General features: G+C 35.3%; 1 protein-coding gene across 1 annotated transcript; it reads left to right on the top strand.

Annotated features, from left to right (window-relative positions):
* Positions 1–309: 309 nt before the first annotated feature.
* LOC149545245 (uncharacterized) lies at positions 310–5,325 on the top strand. The gene is made up of 3 exons (XM_089790607.1): positions 310–2,059; positions 3,311–3,530; positions 4,309–5,325. Exons 1-3 carry the CDS (start codon positions 1,586–1,588, stop codon positions 4,938–4,940), a joined length of 1,326 nt encoding a protein of 441 aa, XP_089646733.1. The 5' UTR covers positions 310–1,585; the 3' UTR covers positions 4,941–5,325.
* The last annotated feature ends 11,405 nt before the right edge of the window (positions 5,326–16,730 follow it).

The following is a 16,730-nucleotide window of genomic DNA, read 5'->3' as shown; positions in this document are numbered from 1 at the left end:
CAACTTGAAACCCACGGCGGGTTAAAGTTAGAACGGCGTTGGGTTCCCACATGGCATGCCGAGAAGCTGACTGTGCCTGCGGAGAAGTAAGAAAAATCGGGGTTTTTGTTTGAAAACATTTTTGGATTGAGAATTTTTTTTAACCTAGGGTTAAAAGTGCGCGGTCACGATCAAGTTTTTTATTCATTTTTTAAGCTTTTTACTCTGTTGTCATTATGTCGTAAAATAGATTCAGCTGGCCTATTTCATTTGTCGCGTATGTGTGCGCTAGAAGCTGCTTTAAAGAGGGCGAGGGTTCGATCCATTGTTATGTGCAGAGGAAGATTATGAAGGGGAAAAATGGCTTATTTTGTTAATTATTTTTGTCTCTTTCCGGCTCAAATGGATCGGCTGCGCAGGAAGCCCGGTGTGTCTTGCGAAAATCTGCCTGTTTAGCTGTAATTTCTCGCCCGCCCGTGGAAATCCTCGTGTTTATGATTGATTCCCGTTCAATCCGTGGAAAATCTGCATTTTTCGACCTTAAATTTGATCAGATTGAGGGAGGGGGATCGAACCTTTGAAACATTTGCGGTTTTAGTGGTGAAGTTTGAGGAGGAAACAGTAGGGTGTGAGAAATTTGGGTGCTTAGTGCTAGAATTTTAGTGATTGGGGAGAAAAGAAGAAGATTGAGGATATTTTTCTGTTTTAGATGTGGAATTTGAGAATATTGAGGGAAAAATTTTGAACTTCTGAAATTTTTGCGGTCCTAGTGCTTTAATCTGAGTAGGTTGGGGGAAAATAGCCCGAGTCCGAGAGAAATTTGTAGTTTTAGTGCTTAATTTGAAGAGACTGAAAGAAGCCTCATTTTTTTTTCGTTTTTACTACTGTTCTTCTAGCAGGCTGGGCAAAAAATTGTCTCTGTGAAAATTTGTCGTCTTTGCTAGTAATATTTTGAGAATATTTTCGCATGAAAAGAGGCCCGAGTTCCTGGAAAATTTGGATTTTTCTGTAGTAGAAATTGGGCAGCTTGAGGGCAAAGAATAAGAACCAACTTTGTAGCTGCAAATTTGGGCTGGTTGTTAATCTTTTGAAGGCTCTGCACATTTTGAGCGCTAACTTGTGGGCTTAATTAGAAGCGGTTGGGCTTAAATTTGTCCATCCAGCATAGAAAAAAATGTCCAAGATACTGGAAGATCACACGGGATCATTTTTTTCATGATTTCAAATGAGAAAATATTTTTTTTCAAAAGGAAATCTCATTTCCCTGTTTCTCTCGTTCAAATTTGTTCAGCAGGCGGTGGAGCATTTCAGGCGTTGAAGCTGAGCATTTTTTTCTTTCCAAAATTTTTGTAGTGGTCAGCCTTAGCCTAACCCCCTTATCCCTTTTTCCTTATTTTGAAGAGCCATATCTACATTTTCGTTTATATTTTTTCCCGTGTCTTGCTTTACCTATTTTATAAACAAGAGAAGAGAGTGTTGCAAATTTGAAGGCAACAATAGCAGTTTTCAGAGGAAGAAAATCAGCTACACAGGCCTATAGAAGCTGTTGAGTTAAAATGCTTTTTGTAGTGATTTCTGTTAAAAATTCCTGTATTTGAGTTAGATAATGCCAAGCCGTAGGGTTTTTAATATGCTGAACAATCGTATCAAAGAATCAAGCAAGATGATTGTCGCAGGCAAGCCTGTTGCTGGGAAATCGAAGCTAAAGAGGATTTTTGATTGGCAATTTACACACATTTTAAGGAATGAAAACCCATCTTCTTCCCAAGTAGTCCCCAGCCCTTGTATTCTCGAAGAATCGGAATCCTCGAAGCCAAAGAACAATGACGACAAGAGTAATTTTATTATGATTCGGACAGCAACCGATAATCTTGAGAGCAGTGGCAGTTATCATGAACCGAGCTCTGTATGTTTGGCGGAGATGGTGCATGATTTCATGGAAAATGGGGAGAATAATCCAGAATGTGGGCGCGCTCGCTGCAATTGCTCAAATGGCCACTGCAATGTTCGTGGGAATGCAGACAGCGAGGATGATCCTAAATCAGCCATTGGATCGGGCGAAGTCAGTGAAATTCTCAAGGTAATATACACAATCTGATAATTAGCAGTGAGGTTGAATTTTAAGGTAAATTTTTACAGATTTTAATTGGTGTGAGATTGGAGAAATGGGGACCCTTGTGATATTTATATGTTGTTCTTTTTTTGGCTGGGTCGATTTAATTCAGTCACTTGCACCTGATTATATATTAAATTCAACGTTGAATCATATCTTGAAGGTCTTTGAACCTGGGGTTTTCATACTATTTGTTGCAAAGCACCGATAACTTTTTTGTCGTGTGAAGTGCAGAAACAGTCCGATTGTGGGTGACATAGCTTTGAGTTCTGAACATTGCATCGGGTTAATTATTTTGTTTCTCTAGTTTTCGCCTCATTTTGTCATAATTTGCTACATTTAATTCAAGCGGGGTTTAAATTGGAGAAAAGGGAATTTATTTTTGGAAATTTTCATTTCATCATCCCTTGTTAGGTTAATTCAGAAAGAAATAATTATGTAACACGGCTTTGGATTTCAGGTGTTATTCTGATTACTCCGTGTTCTGAAGTTTGGCCTTTGTTACAGTGTGTTCTCTTTCCTATTCGAGTTCTGATTTGAATCGAAATTTTGTTAACGTAGGGGGGGGACTTAAAATGGGTGAAGCCGTATCGTTTGTTGCAACTATCATTTTGATATGAAACCTGAACTTCAAATGTCTGGAAAACCGTTGCTTGATCTACCTTTGGGTTTATAAGCAAAGTAAAAACGCTGGTTGTGGCTGTTTCATGTTCTATACAGTTTGCCAGGTTTTTCACGATCCTGTTCTGCTCAAGCTCTGCATCACTTTAGTGGAAATGCAAGAGAAACTGTTTTGTTATTTCTTATTCCTGCTCTGGTTTTCTATGGGATTTAACATATCTGGCCTCGTTTCCAGTGGCAAATTTTATTTCAATTGGGCCCCGTCTCTAACTTGTTATAGATCTTAATTCATCAATGAAGTTCGATAGAACCTAACTCGTTAGTAGTGGCAAATTTTATTTCAGCTGACACCCGTCTCTGACTTATTATAGATCTTAATTCATCAATGAAGTAAGATTGACTTAGGGTTTTCTGCGACACGCCTAGGTTTCTATTGACTTTGACATTGTTCTGATGTTGTTCTGAAATTCTGAATCTTCTAATGACACGAGACGGTTTCATTGTTATGCATTTTTCAGTTCCATTGGCTATTTCTGGCTACTCTAGACAGTATATCAAATAAATAAATTCTGATTCAGTTTTTATGGTGTATTACAGAGTCTTGTCCAATGTTCTAGTGCGTGGGAGAGGAATCTTTTGGCAGATGCATTCAAGAATTTAGAATCAGCGAACCAGGACGCCAATAACATCTGCAAGGACAAGGAAGAATGCGCAAACGGTTGCCTTAGGAGGACTGTGATGAGCCGTCTCAGATCTATGGGATACAATGCTGCTGTGTGCAAATCAAAATGGGACACGGCCTGCGGGTATCCTACCGGTAAGTCTGAAGATCAAATATTCGGTGTTGTTCAGTCTGCCATTGCCCAGAGATTGTTTTGCTTGCATCTTGAAACATCTTATAGATGGACTAGAAAATTCCCGACCAGACTCGATGTCGGCGATGATAGTTTAATGAGCAAATCATTACCGTGATGATTATTATGTTAGAACACATCACAGTAATCGCTGCTCTGTTTAATTTGTATCTGATATGCATTAGAGTGGTTGTGGGACATTAACGTTCCCGTTGATGATAGTTTAAAAAATATAATGTCAGTCATGATCATGTGTGTTATTTAGTCATGGAGATCAGGATGAAGAACCATGCTTGCTTGATGTTACCTATTGTAGGTATAAGCAAGTAAAATTTGAATATAGAACAATCTGCGCAATCTCTTTAGTTTACCTTCCTAGATGCTTAAAAAGTAGATTAATGAATTGTGATAATTTAAAAAAAAAAATCATGTATGTGCTCTGTATTTTGTTTGTAAGAATCATTTTCTGGAGAAACCCATTTTAGTTAAAGGGAGATGGATCTGCAGATATTATGGCACAAGCTGCATGAGTAATCTTTTGGTTGATAGCTCAAATTTGTAGATGGGATGTTAAAACTCATTTATCTATGTCGTGAATTGAAAGTTGTGGTTTGATTTTACTTTCCAACTAAAATATCTTTTGGGTCCCCCATCTGTTACCATGCAATTTTGTATGATTAATTTCGTAATTCATATTATTTTGTTTCTGAACTTGTTATGTTACATTTGTATTTCCTTCAGGAGAGTATGAATACATTGATGTTATCCTGGAAGGAGTGGGACCAATGGGGAAGTCGGAGAGGCTAATTGTTGATATTGATTTCCGATCACAATTTGAGATTGCTAGATCCACAAGCCATTATGGTGCTGTTTTACATATCCTACCAGCCATTTTTGTGGGCAAGGCAGATCGACTGCAGCAAATTATTTGCATTGTGTGTGATGCTGCCAAACAATCCTTAAAGAAGAAGGGATTGCACATTCCGCCTTGGAGAAAAGCAGAGTATATGCGAGCTAAATGGCTCTCTCCATACAAGAGGACGACTAACGAAGTGTCTCACAATTCTTTTTCTGATGCAAATAGAGAAATGACTTCAATCGCTGTGAAGGGCTCGGGATGGGGTTCAAGATTTACCAGTGAGTTTGAGCTAAAGTTCCGAAGTAACAATGGAGGGGCACGTCGTATCATGAAAGAAGTAAATGGTAGAGGGGGAGATTCCAACAATATTAAAGAAAAAAGGAATGCGGATGACCAGATAACTGTTGTGGTTACTGAGTGGCAACCTCCTGCTGTAAAGCCTAAATCAGGACAAAGAGGGGGTAAAAAAATTGCTCCTGGATTGGCCTCAATGTTAAGAGAAGCTGGTCGTTAGCTCAAGTCTAGTGTTTCCACCCTAAATTTTTGGTAATACCTACTAATTTTCATTAGTACTTTTGGTTCTTTTGTCCTCAAAAAATGAGAAAAAAAACTCCCAAAAACAAAAATCAAAAAATACATATATGTTTCCTATTAATAGTATATGATGTCCTCTTCGGTCTGTAATCTGCCTCAAGCAAAACGCTTGCACATATATGTCTTGGGGCTGGCCAAGTAGGTAGATGGTCTACCTAGTGAGTACGAGTCCTATTGTTTTGGTGAGGATAAGGATTGGCGAGATCAAGAAGCGACTGTAATTTTTTGAGATCCGAGGGCCCTGTTGGCTCCGAGCATACCTTTCTAAGTAATATAATAAAAAAATACGTTCATTAGTATATAAACAGACTCTTTCCCAATTACCTTGTATCTAGTTCAGAAGGCTCTTTTATTTTCAACTTAACAGAAGAGCTCATTGAGCATATGAGTGAAGTGAGCATTAAAGATGGTGTGTAAATTTTGATCTCATTTATGTATCACTACATATCACATGAAAGAAAGTGAGCATAAAAATGGTGAAAATGAACATAAAAATGGGTTGTAGATGTATGGTTTCCATATTTTATGATTGTATTATGCATAGCTTCTGGAATTGACTCTGAATATATATGCAACTTCGTGGATCAAACTCCATGATCTATATCATTATAATCGGTTTTTAAATTTGAACATACATAATAATGGGTTTTTAAGATATGCAGCTTCGTGGATCAAACTCCATGATCTATATCATTATAATCGGTTTTTAAATTTGAACATACATAATAATGGGTTTTTAAGTAGTTTTGATCTCGCATGCTTCATGGGTTTTTAAAAATTGATCTCCCGTACAGTTGTCATAACACTTCGATAAGGCACTACTAGCTGAAACAGTTTTTCAGCCACCTAAATCCATTGATGCGGAGTATAACTCACGGTATTCTCTTAATTATTAAAAACTGGGTTCCTAAAAAAGCCTATTTTCCTATAGGCATTGAAAAATTTCATGCACGCAAGTTTATCTATTAGCAAGAACGGCTTTTGGTCCTCATTTTTATATTACAATTTTAATATTCTACATTCAATTGAACTCATAAATTACACTTTTTACTGAATAAAGGCAGCCAAGGAGTGCTAATTTAGTGTTGGTAAAGCAGAGACAAAAATATGAACCGTTTGAAGGCATTTCAGACGATCTTTTGCAATGAATGAAAATATATTCTCTGCATCCACAAAAATCATATTGAAGGTAATCATTTCGTACTTCGCAGATTTAAAAGTTGATTACTGAACGCATTAGACTGTAATCAGGATCGAATTAAATTCTGGACTATCTAAAGTAACCCTCGCATACACCCACATTGTCAAGGGAATATGATATCATTACATAGCAAACATAATTTTATTTACAAAGCAATGAATTCTCTTCGGAACTTGTTTAGTCAGGAGCAGGTTATCTTTATACCTCTAGAAGCAGCAGGGCAGGCGTAGGACTCGGACAGAAAACCTTAAGGTGCGAACAATGATCAATGGCGTACTTGTAAGTCGTATTATATTCAGAGTTGTTGGCATCTTGTATACTGTAAAAGAAAAAGGAAAAACCAAAACCTGTAGCTTTTGGTATGGAGACTGGGAAGAGTATCATGCAGCTCCCATGTTCAGGGTATCAGTTAGCATTGTGTTCAGAGCATCAGTTAGCGTCTGTTTCAATGATGACTTCTTCGGCTCACTAAAAAGCTATCTAGTGCGGCTCACTAAAAAGCTATCTAGTGGGCTCATAGTCATTTAATTTCTAGGGAAAGAGGATAGTAATTAGATCAATATGTGATTTTGGTATTGTTATATAGCACATGATTATTAAGACATCTGTGTATAAGTATTGGATTAGTTCTGCACTTGTTGACTTTTGGCTTTTTTTTGAATCATTAGTTGTGATTTTAAAATTACTGAGTTGAGGACAAATATTTATTTTCTGAATGGAATGCCTTTCTCATATTTAAGAACAACTAATCATGTAAACTCACATAACTTTACTAACAAAAAGTGTTAAGAGTGTGCTAGTCTTACTTTTTCTTTTCTCGAGTCTTTCCCAAATATTGTTAGAAAATGCATGATGATATAGCATTGCATTTGATGTTGCGACCTTGAAACATAAGCTTATGTAAAAAAATTGGAAGTAATTTGAAATGTCCATAAAGAATAATATAAAATCAATCTTGAAAAAAGTATAAAAATTGTTAATGGGCTCTTGGTCTATAGGTGTAGTTGAAAGGTTCTTAATGAGCTCATCAAGGATCTAGACTTGTCGAGTATAAGGTTCTGACATAAAAAATTTGATAACTATAGAATCGTGCACCTAGTGAATTTGGTGGAATGGATACCTTTTAGTCCTTGGCTCTTAGTTTAAGAGTTTTAGCTGTGGAGCTCGTGTTCCCATATTGGATCGCTAAATAGATTTCGTGGAGGACCTCCATTAAAAAATGTATGAAAAACAACTATGAGATGTAGCGACTGGCAGTAATTGATCCATTTGTGCACTACTATTGGGACATTGGGACATTTTGTAACAATTGTTGAGACATTTTGCCACATATAATACGTTTTTGGTGTTTTTTGGTGAGTGGCCATTGGAGGTGAGCATAAGGGAAACAACCTAGTAGTTGCCGAGGGTAACTTCGTGCACCTATAGTTTCTAATTTGTATATCGAAATTTGTCAAATTTTAAATTGAATCTTTGTAGGTGAGTGAAGAGCTTAAAGTTCACCGTTCGGCTTTCTCGCATTTATAGAGCTCTTTGTAGAACTCATAGAGTTTGAGGTGGTCTAAAAGTGCTATTTTAAAATATTCACTTGATACCTGCCACTAAGACCCCCCAATAGCCACTCAACCAAAAATAGTATTTTTTTCCAACAGATGGACCAATCAGCAACCAGGAAACTAAAAAATGATCAGCTATTAGTACATATGTGATTGGCTATTTGTATGTGTGCGATCACTTTTTGAGATTTTTTTTCTGATATTAATTGGCTGGGAAAAATAGACGGAACTATTTTAAAATGTACTTTTCTACCTCTACACATTCCACAACCTCTACAAAGAGATATCTACATGTTTAAATGTCAAAACCTTAACTTCAAGCTTTTAAATCGACATAATTTGAATAAGAAAATCTAAGTCCCTTCCAGATTGCTAAACAACCATATGTGCCTGCCCTTCAGTTGAGTTTGATTCCATTCCGGCCATCAAGACTCTGGCAAAGCAACAAACGTGTGATATACGGTAATTTAGTAGTATAAAAAGGGAAGGTGTTCTTCGTTTGTTATTGTCTTCACCTATAGGAAATTGTGTGGATAATACGGTAGACTGTCAACACAGGGACTCACACAGTGCTCCTGGGAAAGTGTACATTATACTGCAGATTAAAGTAATTGAGCTGCAGTCCATATGAAGCCACGCCTAATTCCCTGTTAATGGTAAAATCACACTTGTAAAATTGTACTGAAGTATACAATGAATGTAGGCACGCGTGTGACCCCACAATGACAACACGATGTCTTTATTTGTACGTGTCACGAATTGTACTGGATGACTTGACATGACCTAATCATTCAATACGGAATGTTATGGCCCAACATTTGCATGGAACTTGAAATGACAACAAGAGAGAATTAGGCGCAGAGCCATCTTGTAGTTATAAACTTGCAAGCCAAGCCAAGCCAAGCAAAGCCAAGCCAAGGAATTAATTGGTATTATAAACAATCTTGATCTCTGAAGTCTTGGGATGAGGGTGTTTAGCTTGCAAGTGTTCCAAACTCTCACACCACATATGGCCAAAGAACTTCTTGGGTGTGAGGGCATCTATGAGAAGATAGAATTTAGTGCGAAATATCACAAAGCACAATTACATGGATTGTTGAGCTTAATCAGCTTGACACTACAAATGTATTGGACGTTGAGCTCGGAGTGAATCCACTTGCCCTAAAAGTGGAGGCCGTTGAATGGACCATGAAAATGTAGTTAGTTTCCATGTAGTTTGGATCTAGCAATTGGCTAAATTTTGTTGGCCTTGTGGGATGTCCCTCTTGAGGAACATATTCCACTAAAATGTAACTAGAGGAAAGAGCTAAAACTTAGAAACAATTATGTAACTAGGGGAAAGAGCAAAAACTTGAAACTAACATGTAACTAGAGAACACACAAAAAAAACCTAAATAAACTTAGCCACCAGATCTTGAAGAGTCATTTGACGATTATGAAGGATTAAGAACATCAATTCTTTAATGTGTGGAAAATAACCCATTAGCATGGTCGGTGCAATACTCCACTAGCATAGACAAGAGCATGAGCTCATTCCACTAGCATGGAGAAAGTTAGAATATTAAACCACCACGAACTGAAGTATCTTTGAAGTTGATAAAATAACATTTCCCTTCTTCCCTAACCCATTGCCCTTTTTTCTATTATTTGGTGGATATACATGAAGGAAAAGTTATTTATAAACTTGTATAATTTGTTGGATAAATCTCTAGTTAATATTTGGTGTTTTTATTGTAATAAGAAGAATCTTTTTAAAAGGATGACAATTAATTTGGGTGGATTACTATTTATGATATAATTGGTTGGATAAATCTCATGTCAATGTTTGGTGTTTTTATTGTAATAAGAAAAATCTTTTTAAAAGAATAACAATTTATTTTGGGTGGATTACTATTTATGATTTTAATTATTGTGATGCAATTTTTTCAAAGAATATTTCTTTAAAAGAACTATTTAGTCATTTCATAAAACTTCATTTCTAATTTTTGTGTTAGTATGTAGGGTCAATTGCTTTCTATTGACATTTTTTGTGAAATCCCGTAACAATCTTCTTGTGCCTCGTTAATCTTACTGAAAGTTGCTTTGCCTTGCTTTTATAATCTACATCTACCTTAGCCCAAATCTTTTTTTTCTATGTTAACCATTATTCCTCCTCTGTCCCCTAACTAGTTGATGCTCTAGGTGAGATGATCTTTTAGCTTTTGGAGTGATAATAACATTCTTTTAACATCATCAACATCACAATCATGTCTGATTTGTTTTATTGTTGGGCTCAAAATAAAGGGGGTTATAACTCCTTTAGTTGGACATCCTTGTTTTAAGTATGACTTTTATTCTCCACTTTGATTACCAATGGGTGAAATACACTCATATCCTCCAAAGGGGCTAACCCATCGTCCTTGATACCCATTTCAAAATTTCTCATGAAGTCAAATCTCACTTGATCTTTCCCTCTTTGGGCTTCCTTCTCACCAGTCCCCATATGGGGAGAGGGGGATCGATTAATCACACTAGTCAATGCTTGACTTACCTTAGGAGTAAAGCCAATTTCTCCTTCCTCTAAAAGTATTAGCCCTTCTCAACATTCTCTTATCCTTTGGAATCATTACACTTTTTTGTTTGGATTATTAGACAAAATAAATAGTTAAGGAATTAAAGAACACATGGATGAAATAAAAGACACAAAAATTTAATGTGGTTCACCTAACCTTGGGCTACATCCACCAAACAGAGTCCAATATTGTTATCCAATAACTTCAACATGTTACAATCTACAATCTTCCCTATAACTCAATAGTGTCGAAAGAAGCTATCCATCCTCTTTAGAAAATCCTAACCATAAGCCAATGTTACATTGAACTTATGTCAACTTAACAAGTTAACCCTAAACATACTTGACGAGTCAACCTAGGGAGAAGCTTGACAAGTCATGTACAATATTTGCTTAATTAGTCACCACAAGTCAACAGTCTTCCACTTGAGGACTGATTAGACTCCACATTAAACTACCTCTCACTTGGAGATTGATCCTATAGCTACATCGCTACCCTTGAAGCTCCCACTGGATTGATGTACCCTAGACTATAGTGTTCCCTTATTATGTTTGGTCTAGAAGACCAACCAACACTATTTAAGAAGAGTTCAAAGTCTATCTTCACAGTATTTTTGTAAACACATATGCTAGATTGTCATCTGTATGTATCTTTTCCAACTTGAAATGTCCATCATCCGAAACTGACCAAATGAAATGGTACGACAACTGTATGTGTTTTTCTTTTTAATGTAAAAAAAAATTCTTGGCAAGATGAATGACATTTTGAATATTTTTTGTATTGTCTTAAAATGGACGCACTTTCTTTTTAAGACCGTTGAGCTTCCTCCTCTTTATGGTTCTTTCTTTGAACCATGGATATGCCTATGCTCATTCCTCTTTTCCTCTTCTCTCTTCCATCTTTCCACCCTACCCTTCTAGCATATGCCCTAGCTTTCTATGGCACCTAGGACCTATCCTCCTAGACTAGGTCAACCTAGTCCCCAACAATTCCAAATCTTAGGGCCTAAAATTCCTTCGGGGTTTAATTAGTTTATCATTGTTATCCAATCTGCCTATATTATTTTCTTTCTTGAAAACTCATATATAAGGAGACTTGGAGGCTTTATTTTCATATCTCAAGCATCTCATTCATATCTCATCTCAAGTGATCCAAGCTCTTTCTCTCTAGTGAATATTTCTACCTTTTGCATTCAAGGAGTTCAAGCATTCAAGCAAGGAGATTTCTATATAGCATTGAAGAATCCTTTGTGAGCATTTCCTCTTCAAGATCTAGTGTATTGTTGGCTATCAAGGGAGGAGATCCGCATTGAAGCATTCATCTTCTTCTTTATTGGTGCATCTTCATATACATGGCACCATGTTGGAATTATGGTAGATTTGTTGCAAAGAGTGGAGATGCCCTACATTCCTAATTAAAAATCTACAATACAACTACATTACATACACATGAGAAATGTGATTCCTAACATTTATCTCATTCTTTACAATCCTTTACATTTATGTTTCTCAATTACGATTAATTCCTTAACCTAGGGCTTGACCAAGGCAAGTTCTCATCAAACCCCAACCCCCAAACCTTTCTTTTCTATGTTGATTTGCTAGTTGGGAGTGAAAAGAATCACAAATTTAAAACTTACAGTTCGCAAGCTTTTTGGAGTCACCAGTTTCGGAGTCGTGGTCTACATCAACCTGGTTATAGGATGTCCTTCCAATTCGACCTTGTCCTTTAGTCTTAGATTCTAGGGAGATTTTTGGGTTTTGTTCCTTCTGTCACTTCATTCCAAGATTGGTGGATGAAAGTTCATAAAATATTTAGATCCAAAAGTTCTTGGGCAAAAAACACATATTCCTCTACACATTTCAAGGTGAGTTTTTCATATTTCATTTCCTTTCATATCTTTACCCTAGATTTGCATCTTAATTGGCTGATTGTATTCACATAACATCTAGATTTACATTTCCTAAGAAATTAGTTCAATTTCACATTCACATCACATAACATCTAGATTTACATTTCCTAAGAAATTAGTTCAATTTCATATTCACAATATCTTATTAAGGGCCTAAGAGAGTGTATTTCTTTGTATTGTATTCCTCTTTACAACTTGGATTTAATATTAGCACCTCTCTTCCTTTGGATCCTAGCTAATCTAATTGAGATCATAAGTGGAATCATACTTAGAATTTCCCCTCTTTCTCACGCACATATTTGAATAGCTTAGTGACCTTGTAAAGTAGAAGTCTCCATCTTATTTAAAGTGCTTCCTTTTTACAACTGAACATTTGTATACAAATAATTTCTAGTCTATGAGTGTTCCAACTCTTCCATGAAAGATGGCAGTCATATCATCTCCCTGCTTGTCATAGTAGTAGTAACATACTCTATCTCTATAGTGGATAAAACATTCACCTTATGTAATCGAGAAATCCAACTCATTATAGTCCCACCAACAATAAATACATATCCTATAGTACTCTTCCTGTTATGTAAACTCCTTTCCAAATTTGAGTCAACATAGCCTTGTAAACAATATTAGAGCCACTAAAATGTAAACATTTGCTCGATTCCAATGCTCAATTCCAAGATAAATATATATCCTATAGTACTCTTCCTGATATCTAAATCCTTTTCCAGATTTGAGTCAACATAGCCTTGTAAACAATATTAGAGCCACTGAAATGTAAACATTTGCTGGATGTACCTTTCAAGTATCTAAGAATCCATTTGATTGCATTCCAATGCTCAATTTCAAGACAAATCAATTACCTACTAATGACTCCAACAATATGTGCAATATTTGGTCTAGTGCATACCATGACATACATTAAACTACCTACCATTCAAGAAAAAGGTACCTTGGACATTTTATCTTCCTCTTCTTGTGTCTTTAGACACATCTACTTAGTCAAATTCAAATAACTAGGCAAAGGTGTGATGATAGCTTTTGCATTCTCCATATAAAATCTTTGCAATACCTTTCAACATAATTAGCCTCGGATAGAGTCAGTTTCCTATTCGTCCTATCTCTACATATATTCATACTAAGGATTTGTTTTGTTGCCCCCAAATCCTTCATTATAAAAGAATTTGCTAAATGTTGTTTCAATCTCTTAATGTAATCCATGTTAGACCCCATGAAAAGCATATCATCAACCTATAAACATAAAATAATGTAGCTATAATCATCCAACCTCTTAAGATAAAAACAATGGATTGAATGACATTGATTGTATATCCATGCTTATTAATGAAACCGAACTTAATATACCATTATTGAGGCACTTGCTTCTAGCTGTATAAACATTTCTTCATTTTTCAAACTAAATTCTCCTCGTCTTTGACCTTAAATTCTTGTGGTTATTTCATAAATATTTCTTATTCAAATTCATCATGCAGAATAGTTTCTTTAATATCAAGTTGTTCTAGATGCAAATCTTTAGTAGCCACAATACTTAAAATAGTACGAATAGAAGTTATTTTGACAATTGGAAAAACAAATCTCATCAAAATCAATACCTTTTTACTATCCAAATCCTTTTACAACTAACTTGGTTTTAAATATTTTCTTACCTCCATCCTCCTTTAGCCTATAAACTCATTTATTTTATAAAATCTTTTTATTTGTAGGTAATTTACATAATGCCCAAGTTTGATTTTCCAACAAGGAGTCCATTTCTTTTGTCATTGCAAACTCCTATTAAATCTTTGTATATATCTGCATAGCTTCAACATATCCTTCTACTTTACCAGCACCTGTTAATAAAATAAAGTACAAAGAGGGAGAGAATCTTTCAGGAGGTCCACTTAGCCTTTTTTTATCATCTAACATTCATTGAATTTTGTGGTAGTTGTTGTTTCTATTGTTGCAGAGCACGAGAGACCACTTGAACATCATCTTTGGAGTATCATCCAACACTACATAATCATTTCCTTTCTTCTCATGCTGCTGCAATATATCTTTGTACAACACTTACTCATTGAATATAACATCTTTTTTTCTAATATGATTTTATTTCCAAAATTCAAAAGTCTATATCCAAATTCATCAATGGCATATTCAACAAATATATATTTCTTTAACTTAAATTCTAGCTTGGTCCTATTTTCAGAGCCTAAATATGCAAAGTCTTCACAACCGAATGTTTTGAGAAAAAAATAACTCACCTTCTTTCTTGTCCATACTTCTTATGGAATACCACAACCCAAATGAGTAGAGAGACATTTATTAAATAAATAAATAATGATGTTTACAACCTTTGTCCACATTTTTAACTGCATCCCAACATGCAACTATATATTTCTTGCACACTCCATTCTTGTTGTGCTCATGCATTCAACTATTCCATTTTCTTTTGGAGTCCTTGAAATAATTTTATGTCTTTGAATGCTATTAGTAGAAAAATAACCTTCAAAACCTTTTCTTCAATACTCACCACCATTATCATATCTAGGGCATTTTAATCTTTTACAAGTCTTATTTTCAACCAAGATTTTCCATTTTTAACAAAATTTCAAATACATTAGAATCCGTTTAAGGAAATAAATCCATACTTTTCAAGTTGCATCATCACTGAATGTAACATAACACAAAGAGCCACTAAGGGAAGATACCTAAGTTGGTCCCCATACATCTTGTGTTTAGAAGCTCTAATTTCTCATTTTTTTTTTGTTTCACAATCTTTAGAAAACTAACTCTCTTTTGCTTTCCATACACAACTTTCACAGAAATCCATATTCACATATTTTAGATAAGGTAAAAATGTATTTGAATGAAGTAATTTCATACTTTTTTCACTTATGTGCCAACTTCTGTTGTGTCATAGTGTTGTTTCAAAATCTACAATCATTTTGATGTTTTTCCTATTCAACTGTAACAATTCTTCCTGAACATTGATTTTTCTCTTAAATAATTAAAATAGAAGGAATAATATGACTTGTATAAATATATAAGATGCCTGCTTTCACACCTTTTTCTACTACTAAGGAGCCTTTTGAGACCTTCCAAATTTTATCATTAAATGTAACAATGCAACCTATTAGAGAAAAAGGTTAATTTAATTTCATTAATTAAATTACCTTTTCTCCCTTCTTAACATTTTGTTTTATGCACTTTTGCATTCTCATTTAATAATTATTAAATAGCATTTACCTTTTAGGTTACCCTTTTCGAGTTTCAATCTCCTTCTAAAGTATAGATCATTTGTAATTATCATTTATCTTTTCTTTTTTTGAAAATACATTTGCATATTTTTTAGAGCAAACCCTTGCCTCCTCTTGTCTTTTTTTTCTCTGTGACATGTTTTTACATGTATGTATTTAAGGGCTTCATGGATTTTTTTTGCGTATTGCTCAAATCTTTCATGGTATCAGAGTCAGATCTGTTGTAGCTTGTTCAATATTTGGAGAAAAAGGAGAATGAGGGTTTGACAAAATAGATTTGGAGTTTTTCAAGTATTTTTTGTGAAAACAAGGGGGGTCTTTGAAATTTAGAGCACTTTGAGGCCAAACCGACCTCACGGTTGGATTTAGAAGGTGTCAAAACCCCTATTTCCATATAAAGTTTGTCCATTTTGGACAATGTTGATCGGGAGGCAATTATTTTTTGCGTACAACCGCCTGCATGCACTTTGAGCCATTTTTTCAAAAATCACAAATTTTTTTTAAAAAATGATTTTAAATATCTTTACAGTTACATAACTGCAGCGACATTGCAGTGGTCTCCACTAGTAGTCACCACTTAGCAGCTCCACAGCGGCTTCGCCAGTGGCTTTGGCCCTCCACCCCACCACCGCCACTTTGAGTGGTTGTTTTGTTATTTTTTAAATTTTTATTACAACCAATTTCTTGCAGTTCAAGGGGACCTGTCATTTTTTTGCAATATCTCAAGCATATGGGTGTATTTTTTCATTCCAAAAGAAGTGTTGAAAAGATAGTTCTGAGATGAAGACAATGGTGTAGGAAGTTTCTAGTTTTGATGTAGTTTGGTTGCCTGTTTGGGCAATCAAATTTAGGTGTTCTATTTTTCACTCCAAAGGGCATATCTTGAGCATCCCAACTCCATTTTTCAAAAACATTATATTTTTGGAAAGCTTGTTCAGTTCTCTTTCCAGAAATGTTGGTTTGTCTTCCAAATTTTGCTCCAATCTCTTTTTATTATGGTTTTTTCTTTATTTCACTATGGTGGATATCTTGGGTGTTTTAGGTCCGGGGATCATTTTCATGGCATAGGATTTCTTCTTTTAGGCTGTACTATCTATTATAATAGTTCTTTTCCCTTTCTAATCATTATTGATATCATTTGTAAGCATGTTTATGCAAACACACTGAGATAAAGTGCCACTCTATGCATTTTTAGGATCTTGCTCATCATTGTGACTTATTGTACTCACACTACATTA

The sequence above is a fragment of the Cupressus sempervirens genome, chromosome 7 (genome assembly GCF_028749045.1).
Source record: "Cupressus sempervirens isolate cs-2001-9-10 chromosome 7, ASM2874904v1, whole genome shotgun sequence".
Classification (NCBI taxonomy): domain Eukaryota; kingdom Viridiplantae; phylum Streptophyta; class Pinopsida; order Cupressales; family Cupressaceae; genus Cupressus; species Cupressus sempervirens.
This window is presented reverse-complemented; position numbering and strand designations above follow the sequence as displayed.